Below are 18,292 nucleotides of genomic sequence, written 5' to 3'. Positions count from 1 at the left end.
CTGACGTGATGCTGGAGAGGAATGCTCACGCAGGACTAGGTCGTATGTATGGAGCCAGTCTGATGTTGTTGACAGGTATAGCCGGACTCCTAAGGGTTCTCTGGGGCCCCTGGGGTACAGCTGAGCCCCCTCCACACTCGGCTCCACATTTCCGTCAGAGCAGCAGCACTTTGCTGTACTTCTCTGTCAGCTTTACTTAATTGCAGTTCTGCCGGACATTTCATTTGAAGGGTAGCTTTGCCTTTAAAAGTGCTTGAAAACCACTCATTTAAAGCCAACCCCTTCATTTTATGAAGGGGAAACTGAGGCCCAGGCCCAGTGGGTGGTTCCCTCCACCCCAAATCAGAAGTTCCATGCCCCAGGCCCTCTGCAGGGTGTCCCTTAATTCTCCAGCAAGTTTGTGTCTTTCCAAGGGCAGGTAGCTCTAGAGTGGACAGCAGGTTGGACTGGTGTCTTCTCACTGGATGGGAGTTGCTGCCTATTAATCCTCCCTTCTCAGTGCAGGGAGGATTGAGCATCCAGAGATGGTTCCTCAATCCCACTCCTCAGAGACCAGCTGGCCACACAGGTGTGATCCAGGGGAGGTGGGCACAATGGGAGGGTGTGGTTCCCTTTATGAGAAGCTCCTTCTTCCCTCCCCTTGCTCACACCCCGCCCCACCCCCTTGATCAGCCCTGCATATCCCTTCGATGCCCAGGGGGTTGCCACGAGAGCCTGGGCAGGCTGTGAGTGCCAGTCCTCTCACGGTAAATGAAGATGTGAACAGGTATTGTTCAGGACCCTTCCAGCTCTGATTCCCGCTGCCTTCATAAACAGGCCCTTATCCATGCTCAGTTTAGCTGGGGTCACTTAGAAACTTCTACGACTCCTAGTTCACAGGTAACAGCATTTTTACTTAAGAAGTCATGAGAGAAAGCTTCTCGGAGCCACTTAGGCCTCCTCCAATCTCTCAGGGTGGGGCATTTTTCTACAAATCTGTGTTTGCCCTGGCTTGTGCTAGCAGGGCGCAGAGCTAGAGGGAAGCTGTGCCTCAGTGTCTGTGTGTGGACAGGGTCCTGGGACAATCAGAGACTGTGAGGCTGAGGGCCAGGCCTCTCAGCACCCTGAGCCCTGAACACGTCATCCTGGAGGTCACACTGTGGGGCTGATAACAGCGCGCACAGGTTACAGACACTGCTTGTGGTGTTGTGTCTGTGGCCGGTGGACACGAAAGGGGTGCCGTGGCTGTGGCTATTGATGCTTTATACTCCCAGTGACACCTTGGTCGGGTAGGGACAGTTTAGGGTCCCTCACTTCAAGCTGGGTGATGGGAGGGGGTAAAGGGCAGTTGGGAGGCACTTCCAGGATGAGGGCCAGAGAGTGACAGTGTGGACAAAGGGCTGCTTGGGGGCAGTTGTGGAGAAAGAAGAAAGCACCTTTGTCTCCAAGCAATCTGGGAAGGAATCTCCCAGCCCCTCCCTGCCCCCACCATGGATATAGCCCAGGCCATGGGGAAAGACAAGGGCAGAGAGTGAGCCCAGCAAGCCACGGGGCTGGAAGGGAGCAGAAACAGGAAGGAAATGACTCCTGGACACCCCTATAAATCACCCCGAGGGAAGGGGTCTCCTGAGAGCCAGATCTAGAGCAGCTCAGGGAGGGGAGGGGAGGCTTTCTTCCTGGTCCAGGACCTCTGGCAAGGTCAGGCCTGGATCTGATTAGACAGGCTCCAGGGGGAGGCCAGGGGCAGTGAAGGGTCGAGGCAGAGTGCTGGGAAGGAAGCTGGCAGCCTCCCCCAAGCCCAGAACTCCCACCCTTTGGGTACAGTCAGACTCCTACCTGATTTGTGACAACAAAATGATGAGTGGGCATGTTGGGGTAGAGAGTTCAAAACAGCCTTTGCAAAAGCCATTGGCATTGAGGGTCAGAGGCACCCACTGCCTCCACTCAAGAGGAACAACCACGAACTACAGACTCTTTGGACGGCCATTACAGCCAGTCCCCTCCTTGTATCCATCTGCCAAGGACCAGGAACACACAGCCTCCTGGATGCCCAGCCCCTTCTCAGGCAGTTGGAGTGATTGTAAAGTTTTTTCCTATACTAGAGACATGCCTGAATCCCCTATGCTTCTACCCAGCGCCCCCAACTTTCCCCTCTAGGATCACATTTTCCAATATAGTAGCCAGCTATTAAGCACTTGATATGTGGCCAGTCCAAATTGAGATGGGCTGTAAGTGTAAAATACACACTAGAGGGCCGGCCCAGTGGCTCAGGCGTTTAGAGCTCTGTGCTCCTGACTCCGAGGGCTGCCAGTTCGATTCCCACATGGGCCAGTGGGCTCTCAACCACAAGGTTGCCAGTTCGACTTCTGCAAGGGATGGTGGGCTGCGCCCCCTGCAACTAGCAATGGCAACTGGACCTGGAACTGAGCTGCACACTCCACAACTAAGACTGAAAAGACAACAACTTGAAGCTGAATGGCACTCTCCACAACAAGGAGTGAAAGGACAATAACTTGACTTGGAAAAAAGTCCTGGAAGTACACACTGTTCCCCAATAAAGAACTGTTCCCCTTCCCCAATAAAAAAAAGAAAATACACACTGGATCTCAAAGACTTAGTATAAAATAAAAAGACACTAAACATTAAGGCAAATCAAATCAAAACCATAATGAGATGCTACCTCACACCCACTGGGATAGCTACTATCAAAAAAAACAAAAGGAAAACAAAAAAAATAACAGAAGATAGCAAGCGTTGGCAAGCATGTAGAGAAATTGGAACCCTTGTATACTGTTGGTGGGAATGTAAACTGCTATAACCACTATGGAAAACAGTATGGAGTTCCTCAAAAATAACAAATAAAATAAAATAATAATAATAACAACAACAACAACAACAACAATAATAATAGAATTACCACATAACCCAGCAATTCTACTTCTGGGTATATACCCAAAAGAATTAAAAGCAGGATCTTGAAGAGATGTGTACACCCTTATTCATAGCAAAGTTATCCACATTAGCTAAAGCAAGGAAGCAACCCAAGTGTCCATCAATGAATGGATAAACAAAATGAAGTATATACATACAATGGAATATTATTCATCCTTAAGAAGGAAGGAAATTCTGACACATGCTACAAGATGAATGAACTTTGAGGACATTATGCTAAGTGAAATAAGCCAGTCACAAAAAGACAAATACTGTGTAATTTCACTTAAACGAGGTACCTAGAGTCATCAAATTCATAGGGACACAAAGTCTAATATGATTGCTAGGGGCTAGGAGAGAGGAAAATAGGGAGTTATTATTTAACTGTTCTAGAGATGGATGGTGGTGATGGTTTGCACAATATGAATGTACTTAATGCCACTGAACGGTATACTTAAAAAATTACGACTGTAAATTTTATCATATGTGTATTTTACCAGAGCACAAACTGGAAAAATTAACAATTGTAATTGATAATAATTAATAATTTAAATATACTGATTATAAGTTAAAATAATATTTAAAAATTTAAAGATAGTCCAAAGTATAAAAATATTAATAATTTTAAAATAATGATTATATGTTGGAATAATATTTGATATATTAAGTAAAATAAAATTTATTATTAAAATTAACTTCACCTGTTTTTTTCTTAAATTTTTTTTTGTCAATGTGACTAGAAAATTTAAAATTACCTATGGTGGCTCATATTATATTTCCACTGAATAGTACTGTTCCAGAAGACACAAATAATTTTGTTCTTTACACAAGCGCCCTTCAAATACTTGAGGTCTGGGTTGTTCCCTCAGAAACATCTCCTGAGGCAAAACACCCTTAAATCCTTCAGCCACTTGTGATGTGAAATGATGTTTAGACACCTTGAGCCTGGAGACCCTCCTCTAGCCAAGTTCTGTGGGGGTAAGGCCCCCTTACAATGTGGCATCTAGAAGTGGACAGAGCCTCTTGGGGATGAGCCCACAGGGCCTTATATCACCAAAGGACTTTGAGCAGATTTCAGCCATCAGCCGTGGTGAGCGTCCGTCCCTGTGTTATACAATATGGTAGGTACTAGCCACATGTAGCCATTTAAATTTAAATTAAATAAAATGTTAAAATTCAGTTCCCCTGACTCACTAGTCACATTTCAAGTGCTCAAGAGCCACAAGCGGCTACTGGCTACATTATGGGGCAGCACCAATAGCACATTTCCAAGATCATAGAAAATTCTATTGGACTGGGCTGGTCCAGACCCATAACAAGGCCTCAGACCCCCCCAGCTGCCTTCTCTCTTGCTGCCCCACCAGCGAGCCCAGCTTTCCTCTCCATCTTCATCACTAGCCTAGCCTTACCCCTGCTGGCTCCCTTCCCTCTTGGCCACATGGACTCAGAGACTTCTGACAAGGCCCACATTTGATCATATCCTACGACTATTACACTGCATGGCAGAGAAGGCCTCACAGGGCAAGATTTATGCTCCTAGTAGAGAAACACTTGCTAAGAGCTTTCTGAGGCAGTGGTACAGTGAAGAGGTTAACAGTATAGGCTCTGGAATCATAGAGAACTGGGTTCAAAACTCAACATCACCACTATTAGCTGTGTGACCTTAGACAAATTAATCTCTCAGAATCTCTATTTTCTCACTTATAAAATAGGGATGATAATAGCTCATGTTGCCAGAGCGGCAGCATTAGGAGGATTCAATGAGATATATTTGTAAAGCATTTAGCATAGTCCTTCACAAACAGTAAATACGTGCTAGCTATTGTTGAGGGAAAAATAGCAGGAGTTTGAGATAAAAGGGAGAAGAGAGGTTATGGAAGGGCATGGCAGGGAGTTGGGGGAAGAGAGAGTGGCAGCTATCTCTTCAAGGGGGGCAGCCATCTTCCCTCAGAAGAGCTGAGGCTCACAGTTAGCAGAGAGCCTCACCCCCCTGGAGATGTGTGAATAAAGTCAGAATTTGCAAGACCTGAATGGTGAGGGGGTCAGTAGGGACAGTGGAGGTGGGGGGGGGGGCGGCTGGGTATACACCAGAGCTTGGCTTCTATCTCACTTCTGCCTAGGGGCTTCATAGAGGCCCCAATAGACGAGCTGTCAGTTGGAAGAGGCCATTGGGTAATTGAGGCCTTGATTTCTCTAGTAAAATGTTTATGAAGCCCATAAACTCATGCCTTTATTGGCCAGGCTCATTCCGGGGGATAGATGTGGCTCTCCAAGGTGTAGTTAAAGCACCTGCTGAACTCAGGCACCCGATGGCTAGTCTTGCCTCCACCCAGACCCACCAGGCAGAGCCACTGGTGGGGTGCAGCTGGGGCAGAGTGGCCCTGAGAGGGCAAGGAGGCCAGCCAAGGCCCACCTCACATGTTCTTTAAACTCCTTAAAGCATTGTAAATGTCCTACCTAAACGTCTATGGGAAGGAGGGAGGTGAGGGCAGAGAACCCTGAGTTCTGGGGAGGCTGATGACTTTCCCACAGTCCCCAGTGGGGTACTGGTCTTGTTATCAGTGTTCTCTGGCTCACCCTCCCCAACACTCTGTCTCCCCATTGTCTGTGTCCTCACCTTGCCTTGATTTGGGCTCTATAAGGGAAACCCCCACACACACTGATTGGCTGTGGTCATTTGGGGGAGGAAAATTGTGAACTGAGAAGACCTGTATTTATTTCCCTGGGCTTCTAAAGGGGAGTCTGAGAGCTGAAGTAAGGTTCTGACTCCAGAGTATGTTTCAAGGAGGTGGGGAGGGGTGCATGTGGGATTTGGGAGTTGGATGGATGAGGGTGGATGGTCTCTAGCACTTACAAACAGCCGCAGAGGACTGTGGTAGTAGCTTAGAGGCCCTGCTCAGCTTCGATGGGGGTGATTGATTCATCTGGGCCTTTGCTTGGTGACCCTGCTCTGAGAAGCCTCTGGATTTCTTTGTTTGCCTCCTCAGCCTCCTCTATCCCCTCACCCCCTGCCTTGGGCCCCTGAACCCCAGCCCCTTTCTGCCACCCTCCCAGTCTACCACCAGCTCACCACTCCCCCGGCCCCAAATCTAACACAAAAGGCAACTTTGTCTTTCAAGTCAGCAGCCATAAATCCATGTCTCTCCCCTCCCTCCCAGCAGCCATCTCTGACAAATGGAGGCCTGAATGGGGGAGAGGTGGGAGGCCATGGGGGGCTGGCCTCAGCTTGGGAAAGTCCCTATATCCAGCTGTTGGTCCACTACGGGACTGGTGAGCAAGGAGACTGGTGAGCCTCGAATCTTTATGGCCTGATTCCAATGGTCTATAAGGCTCAATGCATGGCTGCAGGGGAGGCAATCTGGGGCTCTCTGCAGCCCATAGGCTGGGCTTTTACAACCCAAGGCGAATAAAACCTCTCAAAGCCCTACTTTTAATTACTCAGCCCATAATTCGGAGGCTCCGGTTCTTCCTCCAGATCAAACCATGCGCTCCTCCCCCTGCACCCTCCAGCTGAGGTGGAGGGTGTGAAGTGTGCCTGGGGGAGTATGTGCTGTGGGACTTGCCCATGAGTGCCTGCCTTAGTGACAAATTGGATGTGCCATGGGGTGGGCGTGCCACACTGCTTTCAGTGGTGGACTCTTACACATTCCCACAAGGGGAAAGGGAGACAAGTACACCAACCTACCTCGCGGCTAGGTTGGCAAGAGCAGTCTCAATTTCCAATATTTTGTCCTGTTTTCATCCCACACATCAGGCAATGAGTCAGAGCATGTGTCCTGGTTTTTGGTTTGGGAAATACAGTCATCTGTTCTATTTACACAGCAGACTCACTCAGTTGACTCTAAGCATTCGTTCGACAGATACTTTTTGACTGCTAATGTGTCATAGAGGATGTGCTGGCACCCAGGAACAAACTCCCTCCATCCCACAAGCTCTGTGCTTAGATGTTCCCACCCAAGCTCCTAAGAAAATCAGAAGGATGAAAGCACCCGGGCCAGGATCTTAGATCCTACCACAGTAATATGGAAAACAGAGACCCGCAGAAGCCATAGATGGTCAAAAGCTAGATATTATTTAGGGGGTATAATTCTGAGAAGTAGGGATTACTAGCTCTTTTGAGTCTCAGAGAGGTTAAGTAACGTTCCCAAGGTCACACAGCCAGTTAATGGTGTTAAGGCAGGCATGTATACTTAGAGTGCTCTAACTCCAAATCCAGTGTTTTTTCCCTGCACGATAGCTGCTCTGGGGAGTGGGGAAGACACATATTCAAATGCTGCTCAAACATCACAGATACCTGAGGACATTCAAACTGAAAACCACAGAGGCACACAACATCCTAGACCCTTACAAGCACCATGCCTACTCACATTCAGACACACATGACACAGCAGGTTTCACTTTAATTGAACTCCCCCAGGGTTTGGAGTAGGTTTCATAGAGTGTAACTAATGCAGATAAGCACCACGATAAGGTGGTGTTATCACCCCACTAATAGCCACTGAGCCACACGTTTCCTAAGTTCTATTAACACAGGTAAATAAACAACCAAGGCTCTTCTCCCAGGGTAGCGCTTCCCTGAGCATTTCCAACTCAGCAATCCAGGAAGTCCGAGCTGCAGGACTACTCCTGTCCCCTGTTGGGGCCTTATAAAATAGAAGACCAATTTACTTTCCTGCTTTTGGGAGGAAGGATAAAGCATTGTGAAATGCCAGTGGCCTCCATGAGGTGAATTGGGAGGGGGGAGGAGGTGGAAGTGCTAAAAGGAGGTATGAGATTGATTCAGTCCTTTTACTAACTGGATATGTGATCTTTTTTAAAAATTTATTTTTATTTTTTTAATTGAGGTGTAATTGGCATTCATTGTATTAGTTTCAGGTGTACAACCTAATGATTCGATCCTTGTATATATTGAGAAATGATCACCACAAATGTCTAGTTAATAACCATCACCACATACAGTTACTGAATTGTTTTTTCTTGTGATGAGAATTTTTAAGATCGACTCTTTTAGCAATACGCCATACAGTATTATTAACTACAATCGTCATGCTGTATATTACATCCCCAGGACTTATTTATTTTATAACTGGAAATTTGTACCATTTGACCCACTTCACTCAATCACCCCAGCTCCCACCCCGCCATCATGTCTTTGGCAATCACCAATCTGTTCTCTGTATCTATGAGCTCGTTTATGGTTTTTTTCATTTTGTTTTGTTTTTCAGATTCCACATATAAGTGAGCAGTGTTTGTCTTTCTCTGTCTGACTTATTTCACTTAGCATAATACTCTTGAAGTCATTCATGTTGTTGCAGATCTGGATGTGTGATTTTGATAAAGCCAAGGCCCCTGTCTGGGCCTTTGTTTCCTCCTCTGTAAAATGGGGGAGTTGATGGGAAAAGTTATAAAGTCTCATCCAGCTGCAGCCTTTGAGGCACATCTGCTTCCAAGCACCAGCCAAGGATGCAGGGTCAGGGGCTGGGAGTCGACTTGGGAATCACTCTCTGCCTTACATTTGAAAATGTCCAGGCCCAGCAGAGCCCCTCTCCACAGACTGTATGTCTCCGCCTGTGTCAGAGTCACCAATCTTCCTTATGTAAACCTGCCCAGGTCCACAACATCCTTAACTTCTGTCCTTCTGGTCAGGACACCGGATCTCCCTCACCTCCCGGAAGGGCGTCTGGTTAGGGGGCCCAGGCTGGAGCTATTAAGTAAATTGCTTTCACATGACCATGAGGTCTACTCCACAAAAACAGATACTTCCCCAAAATTTCCAGAGCCATATATTAGGTTTTGTAGGGACTAATATAGTAGGGGTTAGGCAGTGGAGAGGTGACCTGGGATCACGCCTAGCTCTACCACAGACTCCCTAAATGAGCTTTCAATTCCAACCTTGGTTTTCTCATCTGTAAAATGGGAGTGGGGTAGGATAGACAAGATAATCTCTAAGGTCCACATCAATTAAGATTTACGATAACACTGGGTAGTCTCTCTCCATCCATGAAAGGACCCTCTGCTATCCTCGAACCTTGATCGGATGCTGCATTTACGTCTCATGGCTCTACAGAATCTCTGATGGCTCAACAAAGAACCACAGTAGATTAAGACTTGCAGGTCCTCCACCCCAATAACACTCCAGAAGCTTACATGTTTGGGGGAAGTAGGAAGCCTATATTCCATGGGCGGATCATGGAGTTTCTAGGGGTCACTGCCCCATCCTCTTCCTCTCTCCCACAGCTAACTTGTCACCGAATTCCCACTTCCAGTCCTCTCTCCCTCCTTCTTCCTCCATCTTGAATCCATAATTATCCCCTGAATACCATATGATTGTTCAACACCTTTTGTGGTTCTCCATTGCCTTGAATCAAGGTACCCTCCTTAAGATGGTACGTAAGATCTTCGTTATTAGATCCTATTTCATCTTTCTAGCCTCAAATGCCAGCTGATTCTGTCTTCACGTGATTTATACTCTGACTGTGTAAGACAAGTTTGCCTTCCCTGGACATATCATAGATGTTCACATTTACATTTCTTCTGCTGTCCCCTCTGCCTAGAACTCTGTTGCTTCTTTCTCCACGAGCACCCCATCCTCCACGTCCCCCAAAGGAGGCAGAATTCCTGCCTCAAATGTGTTGCCTTTTGCCTCTCTCCTAGCCCTTATCAGACTGTATTAGTCGATTCTCTCCTACTAGCCTATGAGTCCCTTACAGGCAGAGACCAGTCTAATTTACCTTTCTACCCTCCAGCACCTAGAACAAATAAATAATAAGGTAAATAATAAGTCCTCATAAACTGTTTCCTGAATGCTGATTTTAAGGGTCATTCGTCTTAGGAAGAGGGGGTCATTCCCCATAACCTTCCATCCAAGTCCCCACCCTGCCACAATTCAATGTGTATCCTCAGTTAAGTTACTTGCTCTACGTGAGTCTCAAATCCTTCAGTGAAAATGAAGGAGTTTGGGGCGGCGGGTTAGCTCAGTTGGTTAGAGCACGGTGCTCTTAACAACAAGGTTGCTGGTCCGATCCCCACATGGGCCACTGTGAGCTGCGCCCGCCACAACTAGATTGAAACAACTACTTGACTTGGAGCTGATGGATCCTGGAAAAACACACTTAAATAAATAAAAGTTTTTTTGTTTTTTTTTAAATGAAGGAGTTGGACTAGACCCCTACTCACAAACGTGGCTGTGTATCATAACCTAGGATGCTGGACAGCCATGCAGATTTCTGGACTTCACTGCCAGAGCTTCAGATCCCTTGGTCTACCTGGTCTGTCTGGCATGCTGCTCAGGAATCTGTGTTTCCATTAAAGCTCGGGATGGTGTCTCACAGGCATAGCCAGGGTTCCTGAGAATCCTGATCTCTATGCTCCAGCGTCCTACAAGTGCAGATTCTCGGCCCAGTCCCCCAAGCCTTGCTGGAGGCCGGCTGGCCCAGGCAGTCTGACTCCAATGCTAGGAGGGGCAGAGTGGGCAGTGGGGCGGGCAGAGGAGCATGTGGGAGCCCAGCCCCCACGGGACCCCAGTTCAGGCATTCGAATGGCAGGCGGGGTCAGGGCCCTGAGCCTGAGGCCCTGAGAGCCGCTCACTCGGCGGCAGGAGTAAGTGGGACCATCTGCTCCACTTCTCCGAGGTCAGCGCTTTGTGTCAAGCTCCCATCCCCCTCGCCCCTCCCCCTCCTTCCCCTCGTTGCCCTTTGACTCCCCGGACTCAAAAGAAAAAAGCACTTGAGGTCCTGATGAAATGGGAGTGTGATGGGGGCGACAACGACCGCCGGAACTCGGGGCCGAGCAGCCCCCAGGAGAGCGGAGAGCGCGGCGGCGGCGGCCTGGCCGGGGAGGACCGGCGGGTCCCATCCGCAGCGGCCCAGGGCCGCTCCCAGGGGAGGCAGCTCCGGTTCCCACAGCCGAGCGGGCCCGCCGGGCCCCTTTGAAGTGGCCGCAGCTGCACACCCCGGCCCGCGGCTAATCCCCGCCGACGCGGGCGTCCTCGCCCCCCCGCATAGCAATAGTGTCCGCGCTGAATGGCGCTGGCTAATTACCTCGCTCGCACCGCCGCGGGTGAATGAGAGAATCCGGCATTGTGAGCGGCGAATGGAGAAAATAAGACAGCCATTGTCCTCACACGCCAAACGAGGGTTTGATGTCGCTGGGGCTAGCGAGGCACCATTTCCCGCCACCCCCTCCCCCAGCGGTGCAAATTCCCCAGCCCCTGGGCGGGACCTGGCGGACTCGGCTGCTGCCCAGGGAAACTGAGGAAGCAGTTCCTATCTTCGTTCCGAGGAAGACCCTCAGGGGACACATCACCACAGGGGGCTTCCCTCCCACCCCCACCACTGGGCTCCTCACTGAGCCTACTCCACCAGCAGATTCTTAGGGACACGTACTGTACTACTGTGGGCGCCCAGTTTTGTCCTTGACTCAGAAAAACAGGCACGGCCCTGCATTCAACAGCCTAATTAGATTTCGTTGGGAACGCATGAAACAATGGGTGGAGTCGGGAATTTATATACCTCAGTACCCAACTGTGTGCCACCAACTGAAAGGCCTGGAGAAGTTCAAAGAATGACTGGGAGAGATATGAGTAGAGAACGCAGGAGTGAGACTCGGTAAAGAAGGGGAAGGAAGACAGGGAATTGTGAGAAGTCTGAACTGAGGAAGGGACTGAAGTACTCAGGGAAGAAGAGGGCAATGGCTGCAAAAGGGAGGTCCAAGATATAGAGGGTCTCCAAAGCCAAGTCTTGGAATTTGGATGTAGTGCCCAAAGCACTGAGGCCACTGTTTGGATCCAAGGAAGGGCCCTAACAGAGTGGTGGACTAATAGGTAAGATTGGAGTTCCAAACACATGTCTGTGGAAACTGACTCATTATCAGAAATGGGACTAGCTTGAGGCATTTCACTTTTTTTCATGTATAAGGATATGAAGTGGCTCAGCTTAGAAATAAATCAGAACTAAAGGAAACCCCAATGCAGATGCACAAGCTGATGACCCACACTATGTGTTCAACAGATTCTTTGTGCTACATCAGGCTGCCTTCTCTTCACCATCACCAGCAAATAAGGTTGGTTTCTTGTGGGGGCGGGGAGGTAGGGGGAAGAGATTACATCCTGCAAGATCAGGAAGTGTCTTATCTTTCTATCACTCAGAACACTTAGCTCAGAGACAGGTAGGTACAGGATAGATGCCCGCTGAGATTTGTGGATTTGAGAAAGGAACTACTTTCATATCCCTCAATACCACATATCCTTTTCCTGGATGCATGTACTCTCTAATCCCTTCTGATGGGCTCTTAGATTATATCTGCCTAAAGGAAGAATACTATACATAAGTTCCAATGTCCTATGGGGTTTATCAAATGATAAAAAAGGTCTGGTCTGTTGCTCAGATCACGAGTAGGGAGTAGGCCATTGGGCCGAACCAATAGCGCTGAGACCACACATTTGATGCATATCTCAGAGTTCTTTCTGAGACTGCAATCTTTTCTAATGCCCATGTGACAACTAAATTATAAACCCTTTGTGAGGGACCCATAGGCAAACTCATAAACAGGACCATCCATCTACTGAGCCATTTATCCATTTATTTGAGAATAAAATTAAAGAACGGGCAACAATGTTGAGAGACTGAATGAACAGCAGCCAACACTGTTCCTTGCTCTGACTGACCAATCAGATTTAACATTACCAAGTACTAGTTGTAACAGCAATATGTGAAAAGCATGCTTTTAAAGGAGAGAAAAATGTAAGTATAGCTCATTGTTTATTTGACCCAATTCTGAATCAACTCTGGTCATAACCTCAGATGTGATCCATAATGTTTTTCTTTATAATTATCCTAAATCTTCTTCTTAGAGTTATGTTTCTTCTGCCTACGGCTCTAGAACCTTCAGCCAGCTTGGTATCACAGCACCTGCTGCTGCTAAATTACTCCCCTGCTTAGGCCAATCTGCCTAGTTAATTGATCTGCTTAGTTGGCTGGTTTAGAGAACGCCAAAACAAAACAAAAAGATAAAGCAGCGCTGTTGTGGATGGGGAAGATGTGAGAGGCCTGGAGCCCCACCAGTCTGGCCCCCCTCTTTCCCCTCATCTCCAGCTCCTGAGCCACCTCCACAGACCCAAGCATTCTAAGGAATGATGCTTAAAGTTCTCTGTTCTAAAGAAAAAAAAGGGATTTATCCAAGGAAACAACAGCTAGTTAGCAGATCAAAGGTCATTCTAATGCTATACAGGCCACTAGCTTCATTTCACAAGGCCAAAATGACCATTCAAATGAGAACTACAAATATAATTGTTACTACACATTATTATATGTGTGTCTTTATGGTTTGCCCAGATTTCAGCAAGAGTGCCCGAATGTCTAATCCCTAGATAAATTATACTTTGGAAAATGACCCATTATTCAAAAAGTAAGGGGAGCCTCCAGGCCCAAATTAGAGACTCACTACTTTTAACTGAAAAAGTGCTTTCAAAGGAAGCCTATTTGCCCTCACATCTCTTCTTTCTCCAAACCCAACACCATAAGGAACTTTAAAAATAATGCTCTGTGGGTATTATGATAGGAAGGTAATGAGCATAATGAGAGTGTGTTTTTTCTCCCCTTAGCCATTCCCACAGCAACCTGCATTCACAGACGGCTTCATTATCATGGGTATAACTTTCAAGATAACAGGAGGGTAGGCATGCACATGCAGGGCTAGTCCTTCCAAAGGGCATGCGCGAGAAGCTGGAGGGCAGGGGGATGCTTTTTAGCTGGAACCTGGCCTGTTAGCTCTTTGGGGGATGAGGCCAGCGGTCTGGCATCCTAGGACTTTCTCCAGCATGTCTGGGAAAGTGTCCCACCCTGAGGTGATGAGTACCACTAGCCAGGTCCCTAGGGTGGCAAGAATGAGATCTGAACTCACCAGGCAAGCCCTTCCCACTGAGCACAAAATCCTGGCACCTTCGGCTCAGTCTAATCCCTCTCCTCCTCCGGTGGCCAGTGGTGGGGACTTAGAAGAAGAGTGTTTTAAGGGAGCAGAATAGGGAGATAGGGGTGCTTTTTAAAGCCAGAAGAGGCTGGGATAGGAGACTTAGGACACAGTTAGATGTAGACAGGGCTGCTCTTAGCTCCTGACATAGGGACTCAGAAGCCTGGGAGAATAGCTTAAATGAAAGCACCTGTAGGCCCTGGGGGAGTAATATCTGACTCAGCTTTATCAGCTTTCCCAACCCCAGGCTATTGAGCTCCAGAGGTTGAGTGACCCATAGCAGACAGGAGGTGTTCCTACCCTCCCATTTCATACACCCAGGGCTCCCCACTTTCTCACTCTTAGCAGGTACAACTCCAGGCCAAGTCCCAGGTTCAGCACTGAGGATGCAGAACCAGGCCCTCCCCTCGAGGAGTGTGCAGATGAGTGGGAGGGACATGCTATACACTCATTGTCCCAGAATAGACTGGGTCTTCTGATTCCCCCACCCCCAGAAAAGAAAACTGGGCACACAGCCCAACACATCTTCCTTGAATTGATATCATAAAAGCTATATTGCTTTATTTCAGGAAAGCCTTGATCCTACCAATGTCACACTTGGCGGCTTGCTTCTGGTGATCTTGATTTTGTTAGTTTGATGGAAAAATGACTGATTTGAGAAGTAAAATCAGAAACACAGGAGGGCAGGACTATCAAACAGGCTCAATCCTGAGACTCATTCTATGTAATATCACTACTGGTAATCTGACATAATGGAAGGAAGAATATTCTAATCCAATCTGCAAGCAGGACTAAATTAAACAGGGCTTCTCTAAGGTACTAGAGGTTTAGAATACAATTTTAAGAGACCTCAAAAAAATTAGGATGAAGGGAATTATTGCAGAAAGAGGGTGACATCCCATATAAGCCAGGATGTAAGAGGCAAAACGAAAATAACCCAAAAGGGGGTGAAGATAGCGGGAAAAGGTCCAAGAATTGTTTATCATGAGCCAAATACTGGGTTTCAATTCTCTAAGTAACAGCCCAAATCCCATTTGGCCAATCAGCATGTTGGGAAGAACAGCTGGCCTTTCTGTCCCAGCTCTGTACACCCACGACTTGGGGGCAGGGCCCTTTCTCTGGGTGTCAGCTTCCACAGCAGTGATAAGAGAAACACGGGCAGGAGGCTGGGGGAGAGGGGAGAGTACGCTCAGCCAAACCTGGAAAGCTTTACCGGCCCCCCCATTCCTGTCTGTTGGGGGGTGAAAGCACTCCCAAGCACTGTTAGGGCCACAGGCACCCATCCCTGGGTTCCAGGCTACCATTCCATAAAGGTTCTGGGACTCTCCTCCTTTTCCTCCTAGAGCTGGCTTGTTGAAAGGTCTGCCCACAAACTTTTATCTAGCTCTAACCCCTTGTCAGAAATACCTGGCCCCCACCCCAAACAAATTGGGAGAAAGGGGGCTGGGAACACTTCAGCTCCATTTTGCCCCCCCAAGACCGGCTCCAGGCTCCAGGTTGGTGAGGGGCAAGTTCCTGAGTTACCAGGTGCCAAAGTCCCTTCCCACCTTGGCCAGGGCAAGCCAGGGAAGTAGTGGCCCTGAGGCACAGAACCGGGCGGGGGGCGGGGCCGGGGGGGGGGGGGTCTCCAGGAAGCGAGGATACCGTCACAGACAACGTATTCACACACACTTGCACACGCACGCATGTCCTCACCCCCACAGACACACCCGGGTGCGGTGGCTCGACAGCCCCGCGACTGTGAGGCGCAGGATTAATTGAATGCACATTGATTCCGCCACGTTCACCCGCCCAGCCCTAGGCGAGAAGCGGCTGCTTTGTGCTGGGGGTTGGGGACAGCCCTACCGCCCCGCCGCGAGGGACAGGGGTCGTTTTCGGAGCCGGTTCCCCCGGGGGCCACCCTCTTCCTGCAGCACTCGGCCCGGAGAGTCCCTGCACCAGATCGGGCTTCGCAGGCCACACGGCTCCTGGAGCGCACGCGGGACTGGCAAGGCCCAAGGCCAGGTCCATGGCTTAGGACTCGTGCGCTGGCGGGAGGGAGCGAGGAGGGCCGGCACCAAATGGGAACAGTGAAAGAGGGTGCGAACGACATGAGAGCTTTTATGCAAAACTTTGATCTTGACTTTTAAAAAAGGAGGAAGCCCAGCCAGCGTGCCAGGAGAGCTCCAGGAGAGCTCGTGCCAGGAGAGCTTGAGGGGGCCGGTCTGTGTGTGTGTGGGGGGGAGCGGGTAGTTGGAGGAGAGACCTGGAGTGAGCCTGGAGAGAGACAGGGAGGGGAAGAGACAGGGAAGAAGAACCATGCCTAAAACAAACAAACAAACAAATAAAAAACACTGAGTCAGGGTCTCAGAATTTTAGAAATGGGAAGGAACTTTAGGAATCTTTTAATCTGTTCCTCTCCACATCACCTGCCACTAAAGAGGAAACTGAGGCTCAGGAAGGTGAACTGATGGATCTGTAGTCACATAAGGATGAGTTGAATATTCACATTTTAAAAGCAGCTTCTTGCTGAAGTTGGAGCCAGGGAGAGCCCAGCAGCATGATCGTGTCTGAGTCAAGTCCAAGCTCCTACCACGACCCTCCATCAATAACGGTGGGACTGGAGGAGGTGTCCCCTCCAAGCCTGACACCTCCTGTGGGGTCCTGGCTCTAGGACTCAGCCCTCCCGCCAGCTTCTCTGCCCTGCTGAAACCTAAACTAAGGGTGCCTCCATCATGGATGAGGGGCCGGATCCTACTCATCTTCTCCCCTTTGTAAGACAGACAGGGCAGTATGTGCTCCCATTTCTCACAAAGACAAACTGAGGCCGAGCTTTTCAAGGGAGGGAGGAAGCTTGAACCCAGAACCAGTCCTCAGTGTGTGTCTATGTGCATTTCATACTGGCTGCAGCTCCTTCAGGGTGTCCGTAGTTCTTCACTATCCTCAGCAAGGGCACTGGGCTTTCTTCCCATAAAGTGCCAAGTCTCTGCAGGTGAGAAGGGGCTGATTTGGGAGGGGGACACAGAGGGTGCCCATGGCAGGCAGGACCACTGGCTGTGGCTCAGGCCCCCTAAACAAAGGGCCTTCAGGCCGGGGATGAGGGACGAACCAGGACCCTCACAGAAGCCAGGCTGACTGGGAGTGAGTATGAAAGCACCAAGCACCCAGGGCTGGTGCAGGCTCCCAGGAGGGTCTGGTTTGGTGCTCCCCAAAGTAAGAGTCCCTTTCCTGTCTCTCACCCCAGAAACCAAATGCCCGCCCTGTTCTGGGGACCCCAGCCACAACTACCCCACTCCCCTTGCTAGTAAGGACGTTGTGTTTGGGGCTAACCCCTCCCTGCTGTGCTGCTCAGGTTACTGGGCAGCCTGTATCCAACCCACTGTTCAGTGGGGCCAAGAGGGCAGAGGACCCAGCACAGGCCCCGCCCGCCAGGTTGTGGCAGGGGCAGAATCTCCCAGCACCACAGCAGGTAGGGACTGTGGCCTGGGGTCAGGGCCATGTTCCTCTATGAGGCCTTAGGCCACCTTGCCCAGGCAAGAGGACAGCACAAGGACAATCAGCAGCCTGGCTGCTCCAGGCTGATTATGGCTGTTCCCTGCCACCCCTCCCCCCAACAGGACCCCTGGGGAGAAGGATCCTACTTAAGCCACACCAGTTCCTCTCCTGTGATTTGTTCTGAATTTTCAAACAAAGAGTAATTATGACAGATGTGGAGCAATCAGTGGCATTATGCAGGGAAACAAGAAAGGGAAGGGGAGCAGAGGGGGCCCCAGGGGGGAGGGGAACTTGTCTTCCTCCTCAGGAAGAAGCAACTCCCACCTCTACTTCCCGCAGCCCAGCACCCTCCCAACTTCCTTTCCTGCCAGTCCTGCCCCAGCCAGCTCTGCCCCACCTCACAGGTAGGGCAAGACTCTCACGCAGAGCAGGGCATCCCAGCTTCACTGGCCTTCCAGACTCTCCAAAGGCCTCCAGCAGCAGCTGGGGGTGGGGGGCGTGTAGCCTTCCCTAGCCCACCCAGAAGTGGCTGCCACTTTGGCCAGGGTTCTAAGCTGTTCTCTGCTCACAACAGTCTCCCACCCCCACCCTGCGTGGGCCCAGGTACCTGGCTCTGTTTCTGAGGCCTTTAAACTGATTACGTTCTCAAGGGACTCTAGCCCCATCTAAGGACACTCAGGCCATTGCTGTTCGGGTCACTCAGACACAGGTTTCAATCCCAGCCACCCAGCATACCCTTGGGTAAGTTAATTAACCGTTCTGGACTTCTGTTTACTGATCTGTAAAGTAGGACTAGTAATAGTATTAGAATTGTTGTGGTGAGTGAGTAAATTAATACATAAAGGGCTTACGACGGTGCAACCCCTCATTACTCAGATCGCTTTTGCTTCTACTACTACTGCTACTACCACCACCACCATTATTACTGGCTAGTTCGCCTCCA

The 18,292-nt window shown here is 49.4% G+C and overlaps 1 protein-coding gene across 3 annotated transcripts in view; it reads right to left on the bottom strand.

Moving 5' to 3' along the window:
• Positions 1-18,292, bottom strand: part of IGDCC3 (immunoglobulin superfamily DCC subclass member 3) — a 39,542-nt gene that overhangs the window by 11,055 nt on the left and 10,195 nt on the right. The window contains exon 1 of one of the 3 annotated variants that reach the window (XM_074327557.1): positions 10,950-11,119. The exons of the other annotated variants lie outside the window; for them this stretch is intronic. Within the exon in view, the coding sequence (XP_074183658.1) occupies positions 10,950-10,989 (40 nt within the window). The 5' untranslated portion in view covers positions 10,990-11,119. Of the gene's footprint in view, positions 1-10,949; positions 11,120-18,292 lie in introns of those variants that run through there. 3 annotated transcript variants of the gene reach the window in all.

The sequence above is a fragment of the Rhinolophus sinicus genome, linkage group LG03 (assembly GCF_036562045.2).
Source record: "Rhinolophus sinicus isolate RSC01 linkage group LG03, ASM3656204v1, whole genome shotgun sequence".
Classification (NCBI taxonomy): Eukaryota; Metazoa; Chordata; class Mammalia; order Chiroptera; family Rhinolophidae; genus Rhinolophus; species Rhinolophus sinicus.
This window is presented reverse-complemented; position numbering and strand designations above follow the sequence as displayed.